This window comes from Podarcis raffonei, chromosome 12 (genome assembly GCF_027172205.1).
Source record: "Podarcis raffonei isolate rPodRaf1 chromosome 12, rPodRaf1.pri, whole genome shotgun sequence".
NCBI classification, from domain to species: domain Eukaryota; kingdom Metazoa; phylum Chordata; class Lepidosauria; order Squamata; family Lacertidae; genus Podarcis; species Podarcis raffonei.
The window spans coordinates 43539562-43555705 of NC_070613.1; the positions used below are offsets into that span (position 1 = coordinate 43539562).

Consider the following 16144-nt stretch of genomic DNA (forward strand, 5'->3'; position numbering starts at 1 on the left):
AGTTGTTCTTGCCTAGAGCCGTCTTTCCCATTGGTCTTAGTGGTTCGTTGCGCCAGGGCGCTGGCCTCTCAGGGGCGCCCTAGCGAGTGGGGAAGCTGGCAGCCTCCCCTTTCCCTGCACGCCCACGAGCTGTGCCCCGCCAACTATATGGCTGGCGGGCGCGCAGCTTCCCTCTCAAGCCTCTGCATCCACTAAAGACGGCCCTGCTCCAGGTCGTTGTCCTCCTCCTTCCTGGCGAAAGGCAGTTCTCGCCCCAACGCCGGACAGCATGTCCGCCAGCACGTTTTCCTGCTTGATCCCTGCCACCATGCCAGGGATCGTGGCGGTGGGGGAGGCAGAGGACATTTTCCACCGCCCCCTCCCTTGTTTTGGAGTTGCCGGGGGGTGGCGCTGGAAGGATCTTTGCACCACGGCACCGGATATGCTTAAGACAGCCCCTTCTTGCCTGCCCTTGATGAGCTGTGTCCTTAATTTACACAATCAAATCAGGTTTCCGCTCTCTTCTCCTGCGCATGTATACACACACACACTTTCCCCCTCTTGCTTTCCATGGGGACTTCTGAAATTAATTGCTGCAGCCACTTCTGACAGTCAAATATTTCTTATGGCTACAGGCCTTAAATTGATCATCTGCATACGATAGGATATGGAACTGGTGTTTGTGTGTATTTGCATGTGTATATCTTCGTTTCCTTATTTTTCTGCAAAAAGCGGAGTCCTTTGTCTCTGTGCAAGGGAAGAGGGTAATAGGAAGAGTGCCAGAATTAGCTGGATCTGTCTACCATTAGCTCCACCTGTTGCGACCCCTGGCTTTTCCTGCTGATAGTCAACCTGCCCTCTGACCCTACCAGTGCCAAAGGGCAGTAGCTGCCACTGGCAGTAAGGTAATCTGTCAGTGACGCTTTTTGATAGGTCATTATGAGAGGCAGGAGAAGAAACTGGTGTGTGGGTGTGTGTGTAAGTAAAAAAATTCAACAAACAAATTTATCTTGGCCTTAGGGCACAAGGTATGAAGAGTGCCTCCAGATTACTCTCATTTCCCATCTTTCTGAATCATATTGATAACTAATGCAGGAGAACTGAGTCTGAGCAACACATATTCCAAGACAATTGCAAGCTCTCAATTCTGAAGATGGTTTGTATTCTCAGGCTACATTGAACGTCCAAGAAAATTACAGTCTCCTTTAGATAAAGGATATTGCATAGTATTGCCTCAAACCCTGGAAATCATTTGTTTGAAAGAAGAATAAGCAACAGGGTTATTGTTCATGGTGAAAGGATCTTCATTCAGAAGATCACCAAAAAGTTCATAATAATCAAATCAGAACAGGACACAGTGTTTTAAAAAAATATTGTTTGTAGAGATGACATTCCAAAGAAGAGAGCATTCATTCTGTATTTCTAGGTTGCTTTTCAAAAACAGCTGCCAAGGGGATCAATACTATCTAACAACCACACATAGGAATTAATATAATTGTAAAAAAGATAATACAATTGTAAATAAGGACGCGGGTGGCGCTGTGGGTAAAACCTCAGTGCCTAGGACTTGCTGATCGTAAGGTCGGCGGTTCGAATCCCCACGACGGGGTGAGCTCCCGCCGTTCGGTCCCAGCTCCTGCCCACCTAGCAGTTCAAAAGCACCCCTAAGTGCAAGTAGATAAATAGGTACTGCTTTATAGCGGGGAAGGTAAACGGCGTTTCCATGCGCTGCGCTGGTGCTGGCTCGCCAGTTGCCGCTTCGTCACACTGGCCACGTGACCCGGAAGTGTCTTCGGACGGCGCCGGCTCCCAGCCTCTTGAGCACGATGAGCGCGCAAGCCTAGAGTCGGTCACGACTGGCCCGTACGGGCAGGGGTACCTTTACCTTTAAATAAGATAAAACATTAATTAAAGTAACAAGAGGTGCAGAAAATAATCTATCAGGGACTAACTTCCAAAAGCAGAATAGAATAATGACGTGATCACCTGTTTTGGAAATGCATTGAGGGTGTGTGAAAACAGACAGCATATGGAGGACCCACTACTCTGAACTCTCATTCTTGTGGGGATCAATCTGTCGTCCACACGGGACTTTTTTTCAGCCAGAACCCACCACAACTCAGTTCTGGCACCTCTCAGGTGGGTGCCCTTGCCATTATCAGAGAACAAGGGGGGCATTCACGGTCAGTTCTGGCACCTCTTTTTCTAGAAAAATATCACTGTGTCCACATATTATGGTCCCTGAAGCAGCAGTTATTTAGCAGACCTCAAACTTGGAGGGAACGGGGTTCATACGGAGAGCTTTGCATCAAACAGTTAATGTGCTCTTATCTTGGCAGGAAATGGGTAACATTCACCTTAATAAGCCTGGTGACACTTGCAAAATGGTGTGTCTGTGAGCCATTCAGACTTCAGAGGCTTAACATATTGCAGACATTGCCCCCCTGCCAGCCAGCCAGCTTTCCCCCCCAAGCGATCTACCTCAGTGTCTTGTGTCGAGAATAGCATGTCTGCCTGTAAGTCACAGGTGCTGCAATACGTTGTAGTAGTGATGCTGTTCTGAACATCAGTCAGTCCCTTGGTGTTTGACGTTATTGTAATGGAGTTGGCAGAAAGGTGAATGCCTACCACATGCGTCTTCAAAGAGCCTTTAGCCAGCCAGGAATATTATGTTCTCAGTCTCTTGAGGAAAATAAACAAGCCCATGTCACTCACCTCTGGGTCTCATCTGTGGGCTTCTTCTTCTTCTGTTGGCAAAGCAGATTTGTGTATTAATTGAGGCTCTTAACTCTAACAAGATGCTGAGTTCTGCGGTATCTTTGAAGAACCTTAGGATGGTCTGCGTGGCCATTCCCCCTCTCTTTTTTGTATAGAACTGATGTCTAACGGATGAGCGCAGGTGGAGGAGTTCACGCTAGCGTAGCAAGATTTGTAGATGGGTAAGAAATTTCCCCCTCTTTCCTGCCATAGGCTTATTATGTATGCTTTGCCTAACACAATCAGTTATTCCTCTTGTTCATCATCACATAGCTATCACCTGTCTCTCCCTATCTTTACGCAATGTAGCACCTTGTGCACATTATTTTATAATAATAATAATAATTTATTATTTATTCCCCTCCCATCTGGCTGGATTTCTCCAGCCACTTGGGGCGGCTTCCAACAGGATATTAAAAACGCGATAAAACATCAAACATTAAAAACTTCCCTAAACAGGGCTGTTGTCAGATGTTTTCTAAGAGTAAAGGTAAAGGGACCCCTGACCATTAGGTCCAGTCGTGGACGACTCTGGGGTTGCGGTGCTCATCTCGCTTTATTGGCCGAGGGAGCCGGTGTACAGCTTCCGGGTCATGTGGCCCACATGACTAAGCCGCTTCGGACAAACCAGAGCAGCGCACGGAAATGCCATTTACCTTCCCGCTGGAGTAGTACCTATTTATCTACAAAAAAATTTCCTTCCAGTAGCACCTTAAAGACCAACTAAGTTAGTTCTTGGTATGAGCTTTCGTGTGCATGCACACTTCTTCAGATTCTGTAACTGGAACTATTTATCTACTTGCACTTTGATGTGCTTTCGAACTGCTAGGAGCAGGGACCAAGCAATGGGAGCTCACCCCGTTGCAGGGATTCGAACCGCCGACCTTCTGATCGGCAAGCCCTAGGCTCTATGGATTAAGGTAGTTGTTTATTTCCTTGACATCTGACTGGAGGGTGTTCCACAGGGTGGTCGCCGCTACCAAGAAGGCCCTCTGCCTGGTTCCCTGTAGCTTCATGTCTCATAGTGAGGGAACTGCCAAAGGCCCTCAGAGCTGGATCTCAGTGTCCAGGCTGAACGATGTGGGTGGAGACTCTCCTTCAGGTATACTGGGCCAAGGCCGTTATAGACTGTGGTCAGATCCTGTGCATCATACATGGCGTTGCACTTATCCAGAGTTTGAAAAGCAGGGAAAGCTCTCTATTCAAGAATTAATGTGAGCAGTCTAACTGCACTTGTATATGTCTTTACATGAGCCCCGCATAAGTGCTCTGTGTATTTTAATAATTTGTAACAATGTGGGATCCTTCAAGAAACCTAAAAATGACATTCATGAGGATACATTCTTTGACCTGGAAAAATATACCAATTGCCTTGCTAAGTTATACCACTGAGTTTTTATATGAAAAGAAAGAGGGGCATTTGTGGAGAATAGTATTGAATGAGATGGTTTTACGTAGGCTATTCTAAAGGTTCAGTGAGGAGCATTTGGTTTCCTCTGGTGTTTACACACTTATGCAAATTTCTTTGTAAAGAGTAGGAAGCCAGATATGGCGTGTATTAGGAGCTGGCATATAATTCAGGAACTGGGATATAATAGGCTTGTAGTGGCGTCAACATTTTATGTATTTTTATTGTAAACAGCTTTGATATATTTTATGAAATAGCAGTGTATAAATAAATAAATGTGTTGTAAGGGGGTTATTGAGTTGTTTGTTTTTGTTTTGATTATGTATTTTGTGTTTCTTATATTGTGATTTTTGCTTGTGAACCTCCCTGAGACCTGTGGGGATAGGACAGCATACAAATTCAATTTAACAACAACAACAATAATAATTCCTGAAGCAACAGTAATGTTGCTCTGACATTTTGCTTTCTGGCTTTAGTTGTGACGGTAACTCAGGTTGATTAAAAAATAAACCCTTCGATGAAAGATTTTGGCAGAAAAGCCAGGTGCTCCCCATATTGGTTAAAATAATAACAAACTTAACATTTGACAATTTGCTGCTCTTTAGTGGTGCTCCAATATCTGGTGGGTTCCCTCTCTTTCCCTTCACCCTGTATATAGTCATTTGTGTGAATCAGATGTGTTTTATGTGGTGAATTTTGTTTTGGGTCGTTAAATATGAAATTGAAGTAAACATTGTGATAGAACCTATGTGTGTTTGTAGGGTGCTGTGTTAACGCCAACAATGGACCACACAATGTCCATGCAGCCAGCAAGTATGATGGGCCCCCTGGCACAACAAATGAATCACCTTTCTTTGGGCACAACAGGAACGGTAAGCTTAAATAATATGCTTCAAATTCTCTCTCTCTGTTTTACTACTTTCTAGAATCTCAAGGTCGTTTTCCAGTTAATCAATATGTTTATATTTAATACGGGAACATTTCCATAGCTAAAAAACTTGTGTCTTTCTATAGCATTTTTAAAAATAAATTTCTAATTGCAGTATGAGGTCAAATGAAGAGAACAAAGTAAAATTTCTACTTGATATAACATTGGAGAGCAATGAATAGGAACGTCCATTTTAATAATAAAATTAAAAAACTAGCTGAACCCAATTGGATCCATACTATGTTTCTTTTCTAGAAAAGAAAACATCTCCTCTCCCTATAATTTTCTTGACTAAAATCATTTGCAGACACTGCTATTCCTCCCCCAGGCAAAAACACGCAGAAATCTTTATGATGCTTGGGAATTTTTCAGTATTTGGTTAATAATAATTCTTCTAATGTAGAAGTATCCAGTTCACAAGTAATTCAACCATGTGGATTCCCTCACCGTCGTGAGGGATCGTTCCTCACCGTCTAGTTCTGCTGCTGTGACGCTACCTAGGGCTAAGTCATAGTTTACTTTACATCCAAATCCAGGTTCATGATTTGTCTCATCCCAGACAAACCACAGGTTGTGAACAGAGTATGTCTTTGGTTTACCACTCATGGTTTGTCTGGGGGAGTCAAACCATAAAATTGGGTTTGGACATAACACTAAACTAAACCTGGATAGTACCATAGCAGAAAAAACAAGAAAGGAACATTCCAGCTATTATATTTGCTTTGGGAATCCAAATTTTTACTTGTTCACGCTAAGTCATGGTTTGGGTTAGTGTTTTTCAGTCAAAAATTAGTAAGTATAATAACCAGAAATGGCATGTCCAGTGTAACCACTTTCAGAACTCCCTCTCACATTACCTTAGCTTTTGTTACAATTTCATTCTCACTGTGAGGCCTAGGTTGTGTCATGAATTTAGAGTACCATGTGCATCCATTCAAAATATACAGCCATGTAGTAAAAAGTATGTTATACACACACACACACACACACACACACACACACACACACACACAGACACCACCCATAAATTGTTTAAGTAGGTCATAAAAACAATAATCAATAAGACAACAGCAGAAAACAATAAACAGCAGTGCTAAGACAATTTTCCGCCTTTATTTTGCCTCTTTCCAGCCTATAAGGTTTGATTCAGAATACTTACTAATGTTTACAGATGAAGATTTTTTGAAACTAAAAATAAAAATGTCTTTTTTTCTTTATGTGAGATTTTATATATATATATATATATGTGTGTGTGTGTGTGTGTGTGTCAGTCATAAATGTAGTGATTTTCTTGTCTTTTCAAGTCTTTTGTACATGCGTTGTCAGTTCGTTCGTTAACAAGTTCCAGAGTTGTGAGTTCCAGATGAATGAATCTTTATTTGCATCAGCCATTGGTCATAGCAATAAAACAACAATACGATATACAAAGAATAGAAATAAAAACTCTATTATATAAAATACCTTTTAGGGTTTTGGTGAGTTCCGGATCACAAACAAGTCTGCATCTTGCAATACATTGCAACCGTAAGCCATGCAGCAGTCATCCTAAACCATTTATAGTAATGCGTGTTATAGGGAGTTTTGAAGGCCACTTCAAAGAGTTCCATATTTATATGTCCATATATGGAAATCCGGACCAAAAGTTTTTTACATATTACATGCTTATTTCAAAATGCAGTGCTTGTTGCATGCTGTATATTAACTTCTTTCCGGGATACGCTGCTGTGTAAATTTTTATGATGCCATTAAATTCTAACCCCAAATTCTTTATTGGAAGGTCTACTATTTAGAAGTATTAAAATTGTTTCAAGATGTGAAAGAAGAGTTCCATTTGTTTAGATAGAAGTGGTAGTTTTAATTTCCTTTAAACGCTTCAAGTCAGGAAATACAGGCAACAGAAGTGGGTCTTGAGCATTTCCCCTACTTTTCGTTTTGCCTTCACACATTCAGTTTATTGACTTGAGGGATGCTGCAGTGGCTAGTAAGCATTTATACAGACATTACGTTGGAGAGCTGAGAATCTATTAAGTGTAGAGCAGGCATAGACAAACTCGGCCCTCCAGAAAATGTTGGGACTACAATTCCCATCATCCCTGACCACTGGTCCTGTTAGCTAGGGATGATGGGAATTGTAGTCCCAAAACATCTGGAGGGCCGAGTTTGCTTATGCCTGGCGTAGAGGTTGCAGGGTGTGTTTTTTAATTGCCAACTTGTACAATAGTTTTGATTATCGGCTAATATGGTTTTGCCAGTAACTTGAACACAAAAGTAAAGGACAGGACATGTGTGATGAAAGGAGCCACTCCCCTGTAGTAGTAGTAGTAGTAATCATAATCATAATCATATATTTATATGCCACCCATTTGGCTGGATTTCCCCAGCCACTCTGGGCGGCTTCCAACGAAAGATTAAAAATACATTAAAACATCAGTCATTAAAAACTTCCCTAAACAGGGCTGCCTTTAGATGTCTTCTAAACGTCAGATAGTTGTTAATTTATTTGACATCTGCTGGAAGGGCGTTCCACAGGGTGGGCGCCACTACCCTGTGGGTTAAATAGCAGCTTCAGGAGAGGGTGTTTGGTCAAACCCCACAAGTACCTATTAGATTCTTCCCTTTGCCGCCCGCTGCTATTCATTCATTCATTTTCAATCTAGTTTGGTCCACCAACCCTGTGCAGATAAAAGCTTAATTAACATTTGACAGCATGCTCTGTAAGAGTCACTCTTAACTACAGCAGTGCAGAGTGTTTTGCAGGAGTATATTTCCAGCAGTATTCGATAGAATTGTAGAGTTGGAAGGGATCCCAGGGGTCATTTAACCCTTGCAAGGCAGGATCTTTTTGCCTGGCGTGCGGCTCGAACCCACACCCCACGATTAATAGCTCTACCAACTATTTGTGCTACTGTTGAAATGATGTTTCTCTCCCCTCTATCTCACCTCAACCTGGGCCTAACAGGAACTGAAAGGTAGATTCGCCACCAAATTTTGCCAGAAGAAAAATACTCATGTGAATTTTGCGAATCCCAACATGGGTGAATTTCTGTGAATGTTCAGGGAAGTGAAAATAGAACTTTGATTACATTTCTTAGGGGCAGGGGTTGCGCAACTCTACAGCTTCGCAGGGCAGTCAGTGGTTGCGGCACCAATGTCATGGTTGAGGTGGAACTTAGAGTTGACAGAAGAGAATTAGTTGTATCCTTAGCCAGTTCTAAGGTACTGCTATCCAGACCTGTGAGTCGCTTTGCCTGTGCATTCGATTGAGTCTTCACAAAGTGCTCTAAGTGTCACATAGTACAATTACTTTTAACAAAAGTAATACCAAAAGTATACCAAAGGAAACCTTTTGAGAATCTGATTTTCACCTTAAACTCAGGGTTCTTCCCTACCATGCCAATGAGCCTAGAGCTGAGTCGGCAGCTTAGACTGAGAGCTGCTACCAATAAAAAAGCAGCATGGAATAATTCCCAACATCTTAAAATAACCAAACATCTCAGGGAATTTTATGGGGCTCCCCTTTTTAACTACGGACTTCAGGAATAATGTTTCAAGATTTCGACCTACAGGGAGCTTCTTCTAAGCAAAAATGCATTCCCTGTTAATACGTTTGCAAGAAGCTCGCTGACCCTTTCCCTGTGATTATTTTCTCAGCAGGCTGTAGTCTTTATCAATAGTTTGGGATTAATTACTTTGAGCCGGTTTCTATATAATTCAGAAAAGCCCTCCTCTGTTTTGCAGAGCAGAGTCTTTTCGGGGCACTGCAATCCATATGACTCCAGCCAGATGAGGAAAAGAATGTGACTGTAATTATCTCAACAGGATCACATTTTATGGCAGATACAAAGCACGAACAATAAATTTCCACTGTGCTCACACTTCTAATGTTGTCCTTTAAAAATCTGCAAGAGGGTGCTATAAAGGACCATTGGCTACCTTTCAACAAGCTGTTTTCAACAAACAAGCCAGAAAGTAATGAACTATTCTGTGTCATTAGTATCTGCTGCATTCTGTCCCAGATTAATTTAAAAGCTTGCAATATGCAAACTACTTTTATCAAAAGGCATTCATACATTCACTTCCTTTGACAAACCATTTTGTTAATCAGCATAGCATATGTTTCAGCCAAAACTGCCCTCCTCAGGGTTTCCTTGCTAGCAATTTGGCTGGGAGTGTACTAACAAACACGGGGAAGGCTAATGATACAATACAGACTTGTGTTTATCCAAAATGCAGACTTGCAAAGTGTTTTCACGGCCTAATTAATTCTAAAAGACAAATTTCACCTGTGCCACAAAACCTGAGCGCGAGGTTTGCTGTCAGATGTACAAGCTAATACTCGAGTAGGAAAAGTTCACCTCTAGGAACGAAAGCAGGGGGTTGGCTCCCCCGTCATGTACTGCCTGCTCTAGAATCAGGTCACGTTGCCGTGTTGAATGATGGAGTGTCAACTCTGGTGCAGAGTGTCTCATCACTGGAACTAATGAAAGGAAGGGGAAGTTTTGTAAATCCACATAATGGTTTCTCTCCAAAGAAATCCCAGATAACTGGAGGTTTCTTATGGTGCGACGTGGTCCTTTCTTCTTCTTGAGATTGCTGCTGTACTAGGGAAAGTGGTTGGAGGAAGCATATTATAGTTGCTAGGTAACTACCTAGCAGACCTTACCCATCAGTGACTAAAATCACAAAAGACACACAAATAAAGATTGACAGCACATTCTCAGCTTCCACAGTTTTGCTCTGTTAGTTCTAAGTCTTGGGATAAGACGCAGGAGTCACTTTGCAACCACAAATGCCGGACTGGAAGAGGCATGAGAATCATGGAGTCCAGTTCTCAAAGCGTGGAACTATCGCAGTCCCCTTTTGTGGCCAGCTTTGATGCCTTGCAGGAGGTTGAGTAGGGAAGAAGTGGAATGAGAAGACCTGCCTTCTTAATTGAGCGTTGTCTAATATATCTCATTAATTTCTGCATGAAAGAGAAGCTTGTGAAGGATCTTGGCATTGTCACAAAGGGGACACACCAACCCCCAGTTTTGGCACAAGATTCCAGGGGGTTCCAGGTGCTCACTCAGGATAGTTTTTTTCATGGAGAACCAAGACATGGCAGAGACTGTAGCGACTTAAAGATATCTGGTTTATTCACATATACCAGGCACGTCCAACAGGTAGATAGTGATCTACTGGTAGATCACTGGACGTCTGTGGCAGATCACTGGTAGAAACAACTTTGACTTGAACCTCCCAAAAGGGGGTAGATCACTGCCAGTTTTTAACTCTGTGAGTAGATCGTAATCTCTTGGGAGTTGGCTACCCCTGACATATACAACCTGAGTGTAGGTGGAAGGAGTTGCAGTTCTTACGGCATTACCATCTCCAGAGTGCCTCTCCCTGCTTCTCTCGTGGCATCAGCCAGCTTGAGTCTAAGGCAGCCAGCCATGCCTCTCCAGATAGCAGCCAAGAGGGTCCTGACTGCATGGCCTCCCCTTCTTCTTCCCAACACACCTCTGCTCCAAGCAGATCCTCCCATCTGCCTCCTAACCCAAGCCTAGTTTTTAGAGGCAGCTTTTCCCTGTGAGCACAGCCTGCCCCCTCTCCAGCACCTTTGTCTGCCCAGGGATTCCTCTTTGATGTGGGTCATCAACACCTTTTGTCACCCCAGGGGAGGCACTGGCGTGGAAAGGAAGATTAGCCTGCATTTTCCATTGGCCTGAAATCCTCCATTCAGTAATCCAAATATTAGCTGAATACTACCATTTATTAATTTCTGCTTTTCACTAATAGACTTGGGCACCCCAGTCTGTAACAGTATTATGATATTATCTCCCTTCTCCTTTTAATTGTGATATTTATGATATTTTCTGTATAAAAACGAACATCAGCACTTTTGTTAAACTTATGCCTTGCCTAGCTAGACTCGTGTGTATCATTCACCCTAAACAATGAAATGCATTCTTGGGAGTGGGGTGGAAAGAGAGGGAGAGAAGCATTAGTCTATGTTTAATAATAAAAGGATTCCGAAATTGCTCCATCATCAGGCTGTCACTCATAATGTGTCTTAAACCACCATTGATCTGACATCACTTTTGTGGTTTAATAAAAGTTGTGATTGACAGCTTGAATGGGGGATACAATATAAAACCTCCTTTGAAAAATAAAACCAAATAGCCTGATCACAGTTCCCAGAATCAGTTACTTAGCTTCTTTTACTTCAGAAATAGCATTTCTGAGGCATCAAGAGCAATATTCTGGCATCTCAGCAGAAGCATTTATTTGCTGTATAATATTTCCCCTTTTGTAAAGTTTATTCCTGAAGGAAGCTTTAATGTCAACATGCTGTCACTTCTACTTCCAATGAGTATTGAAGATAACGCCCCCCCCCAACATCCTACTATGGTACTGGGAGATATGCAGTCCTGCTGATTATTATCCCCTTTTGAGAAACTGCCACAATAGCCTCTTTTCAATAAGGGAAAAGAGTCCAACAGATTCAAGGCTTCAGACATGTATTTGCAATAGTAATATAACTCTACAAGTCCCAAAACTAACAACAGGTCTCTGAAACAGCTCTTGAGTTGGTCTGGATGTGGTGTGTCTTTATAGTCCAATAAAAAAAGGAAAATTGAGCTAATATATAAATTCGTGTACTCATATTTCCCCCCCTCAAGTGAGATTTATGATGAGTTAGAATCACTTTGTAGCTGCTGAATGCTGAATTTGGGCAAGGTGGGGCACTCAGGTGAAAACTCCAGTTCGCCCATGAAGATCTTACCATTTGTTTTAAGCAGAACTTTGAAATGAAAATTATTCAAGGCAAGACATCCTTCTAAGTTAACAGCTGATTTTTGTTGGAAACACGAATCTTCAGAAATTACATCTCTTCTCCCTGTACATTTATTTAAAAGAGCATTAGAACTGGTGGTTGGCACAAATAGCGGGTTTTGGGGGAGGGGTCCATGTCGAACTGTATGAATAGTGGAATACTTTGAAATCCTACCGTTCTATGAAAAAGCCAATTTGCAACACTGCTCTCCTTCATAGGTCTTTTTCTACTAAGGACTTTAGCTCAGATTCTTCACAGTCTGTGGACTCAAGCATTTCCAAAGGTTCTTTCACACATTTAAACCTGTGGCAGAGAGTAAAATGGCTTGCACGACTGCTTTTTGCCAAATGTTTCATCTGGGAGCGGGGGGGGGGGAAGAAATGTACATCTCCCCTGTGTGGAGAGGTGCACAAAAATCTTCAGAGACAAGATAGAATGTGGCAAAAAAAAAGGGGGGGAAGCAAGAGTCACTTGAGCATCTGCTTTTTTATTTTATTTTTGGCCATAAGTTTATTGAATCTTTCCTTGTCAAACAGAAGCTTTGGAAATTGTGAGGCATGATGGTGTTAGGGGTCAATAGCAGTGGAGCTTTCAGTTTTTCCTCCACCCCAGATTCCTCTTTCTAGGGGCATTTTCATTTGATTTGTTATTTATTTGTTCCCATTAATATTGCACTTATATAAGCTATCACCTCCTGGCAAATAGAAGGGGAAGAAATGGAGGCAGTGAGAGATTTTACTTTCTTGGGCTCCACGATCACTGCAGATGGCGACAGCAGCCACGAAATTAAAAGACGCCTGCTTCTTGGGAGAAAAGCAATGACAAACCTAGACAGCATCTTAAAAAGCAGAGACATCACCATATAGTTAAAGCTATGGTTTTCCCAGTAGTGATGTATGGAAGTGAGAGCTGGACCATAAAGAAGGCTGATTGCTGAAGAATTGATGCTTTTGAATTATGGTGCTGGAGGAGACACTTGAGAGTCCCATGGACTGCAAGAAGATCAAACCTATTCATTCTGAAGGAAATCAGCCCTGAGTGCTCACTGGAAGGACAGGTCCTGAAGCTGAGGCTCTAATACTCTGCCCACCTCATGAGAAGAGAAGACTCCCTGGAAAAGACCCTGATGCTGGGAAAGATGGAGGGCACAAGGAGAAGGGGACAACAGAGGATGAGATGGTTGGACAGGGTTCTCGAAGCTACCAGCATGAGTTTGACCAAACTGCGGGAGGCAGTGGAGGACAGAAGTGCCTGGCGTGCTCTGGTCCATGGGGTCACGAAGCGTCGGACACGACTAAACGACTAAACAACAACAACAACAACAACAACAACAAAGCTATCTGGTACGCACTGCAGAGCATCTTCAGGAGAAGAAAAGGCTAGGAAGTAAACCCTATGAAAATCTGGAATAGAGTCCCAAAGACGGTTGGATGGTGCCTTGTACACCTCCTTCTGGCAACTCCTGCAGCCAAGCTCGTGCCAAATGTATGGCTCTGCTTTCCTTTGGACCACATCAGCAAGGCCGGGGGGGGGGTGTCTTGTCGTCTGGGCATACACACTGCCCAGGCCTGCACCCATGAGAGGTCACTTTGGTGCTGATAACGCAGCAAAAACAATTCAGGAGGCTGCAGTTACATGTTGCTGGTCTCTGGAGCTACAGCAGGAGGCACTGTGATTCTCCACCAGATTGACTTCACCCCTGGAGTCTCACAAGACAGGCAGATGCCAAAAAAAGTTATCTGAGTAGTTTACAGAGTCTCTTTACTGATAGATTGATCTATCTATCGTATGTAATTTATTTTCTGCACTTTCAACATAGATTTGCAGAGCCAGAGTAGCAATACAAATACAGTGTAGTAAATCTTTTTTGAAGTGAATGCAAAGTGCATGGCTGACAAAAACAGCAACAGTCCATTCAAATAAATAGTAAAATCAAAATCAAAGCAGCTCTAAAAGTCCTAGCTCCACCCTCCCACCCCAATATTGATAGCTTTGGGGCTTGGGATGGTGTGTTGCTGCCATGACAAAAGCCCTCAGCTTTGGTAGGGGGAGCTATTGGTGGTGGGTTTTGTGCCAGCCAGCAGAAAACCCCCCAATAAGAGAGGGCACCGGAGGCTTTTAATCTGCAGGATCCAAAGGCCCCAAAAGGGAAATGAAAAACTGTCTCTTTTTTTCAACCCCGCCTCACAGAAGCCAGCCAGGCCTTACAGGAGACAGTGAATCTGTAAGCAGGAGATAGAACCAAATCCGAAATATTTTAGTAAAATCCACTAATCCACTTTTAAATTATTTAATTTCAATGCTTCATGCCATTTGTCAGTTTGGGGGTGTAGAGAAGGGAAACGGCTGAAACAGGAGATTTTCTGATGCTATTTGTGTGTAAGGCCCAGCAGCACCAAGGTGCTCATGCTTACAGGAGTACATCCCTTTTAGATAAACTATTTAATTCCCCCATCCCCTTTTTAATATATCAATCATGTAACCGAGATTTTTCTCTTTGTTTCCTGCAAAATGCTCTGTCTGTTTTCCCGACTTACAATGTCATTGGCAATACCTCCACGGAATAACAAACTAGTTATACCAGGACACATTTTCTTATCTCTTACTCTGTTAGCTTCTGCTGTTGCCCCAAATTTGATAACATCTCAAGCGGCACAGCAAACTTGTTACATATCCCGTATCTAATATTTTCTTTGGATCACCCACGGCCACTGGTGGTTTACAGTGTCACCAAAAGCCCTCTGTGGACTAGCTGCTTTGTTAGATCTGTTCCTTATCTGCAGTTGGATTTCTGCATGCTTTGATAATTCACGGTTTATGACATCAACTAAATCCCATAATGCTTACCAAAGTTCTTTTTAAAATGAAAATATAGCTCCTATTATTCTAAGTGTGTACAGTGTGGCCCCTAGAGATGTTACAGCTGCACATTTTTAACAGCTCTCTCATCCGGTCTAAATCTGGAAGCTCTTTTACTTTCTTTATTGATCATCTGTTATGTGAGGTAAAATTGCAATGTTCGTCTACCTAACATCCTGCCATTACAAGCCAAGATGTGGCATAAAGTCCCTGAAGATCTAGGCATAAACGGCTCCTGGAACAAGAGAAGATTGGAAGCGATGAAATACCTGATCACCCTGGTATTCAGATGTTTTGTCTTTCCTATACAGTGGTACCTTGGTTCTCAAACTTAATCCATTCCGGAAGTCCATTCCAAAAGCCAAAGTGTTCCAAAACCAAGGTACTTTCCCATAGAAAGCAATGCAAAAAGGATTAATCTGTTCCAGACTTTTAAAAACAACCCCTAAAACAGCCATTTAACATGCATTTTACTATCTAATGAGACCATTGATCCATAAAATAAAAGCAATAAACAATGTACTGCAGTCACTCACTCAATCAATCAGCTGAACTGGGTTCCACACAGTCACAAAAACGAAACAAAAAAGCTGGCAAAACAAAAATGCAAAATAAATAGCAAAAACTGACAGAACCTCAGCGTAACACTCAAAATGGAAGCGTGGCACTCAAAACAGAGCACGTTCAGCTTTCGAAAAATGTTCTCAAACCAGAACACTTACTTCCAGGTTTTCAGTGTTTAGGTTCCAAGTTGTTTGAGTACCAAGGCATTTGAGAAGCAAGGTACCACTGTATTGAGAAATAGAAATCAATCGCAAGTAGCAAGAAAACAAAGGAGTAATGCTGCCCCTTAAGCAAAACACAAAGAAAACACCTCCACGCAGCTTGCAGCCCTGCACTATCAGGGTTCCTGATCAAAATGTGCTTTCCCATGTGGCTCCCAGCAGAATATTATTAATAATAAAAAAGCGATAAAACACCAAACGTTAAAAACTTCCCTAAACAGGGCTGCCTTCAGATTTCTTCTCAAAGTCAGATAGTTGTTTATTTTGTTGACATCTGATGGGAGGGTGTTCCACAGGGTGGGCACCACTACCGAGAAGGCCCTCTGCCTAGTTCCCTGTAGCTTCACTTCTTGCAGTGAGGGAACTGCCAGAGGCCCTCAGAGTTGGGCCTCAGTGTCCAGGCTGAGGGGTAGAGACGCTCCTTTGGGTATACTGGGCCGAGGCCATTTAGGGACAGCTGTTGCTGATCAGCGTAGATATTACAAAGCTAGGTGGACCAATGGTATTCCTGTGTTGAGAAATATCTTCAGGGAATGTTGGGGGTGAAGTGATCAAGGTGCACAGATGTTGAAACTTGGGCTGGTATGCATGGCTCCATGATGCAACTCATG

The 16144-nt window shown here is 42.6% G+C and overlaps 1 protein-coding gene across 8 annotated transcripts in view; it reads left to right on the forward strand.

Annotated features, from left to right (window-relative positions):
• The window catches only part of RBMS3 (RNA binding motif single stranded interacting protein 3), a 752431-nt gene that overhangs the window by 711129 nt on the left and 25158 nt on the right, over positions 1-16144 (forward strand). For all 8 annotated transcript variants that reach the window (XM_053409861.1, XM_053409864.1, XM_053409862.1 and 5 more), the window contains one exon: positions 4906-5016. In XM_053409861.1, coding sequence (XP_053265836.1) covers positions 4906-5016 — 111 coding nt within the window. The remainder of the gene's footprint in view (positions 1-4905; positions 5017-16144) is intronic.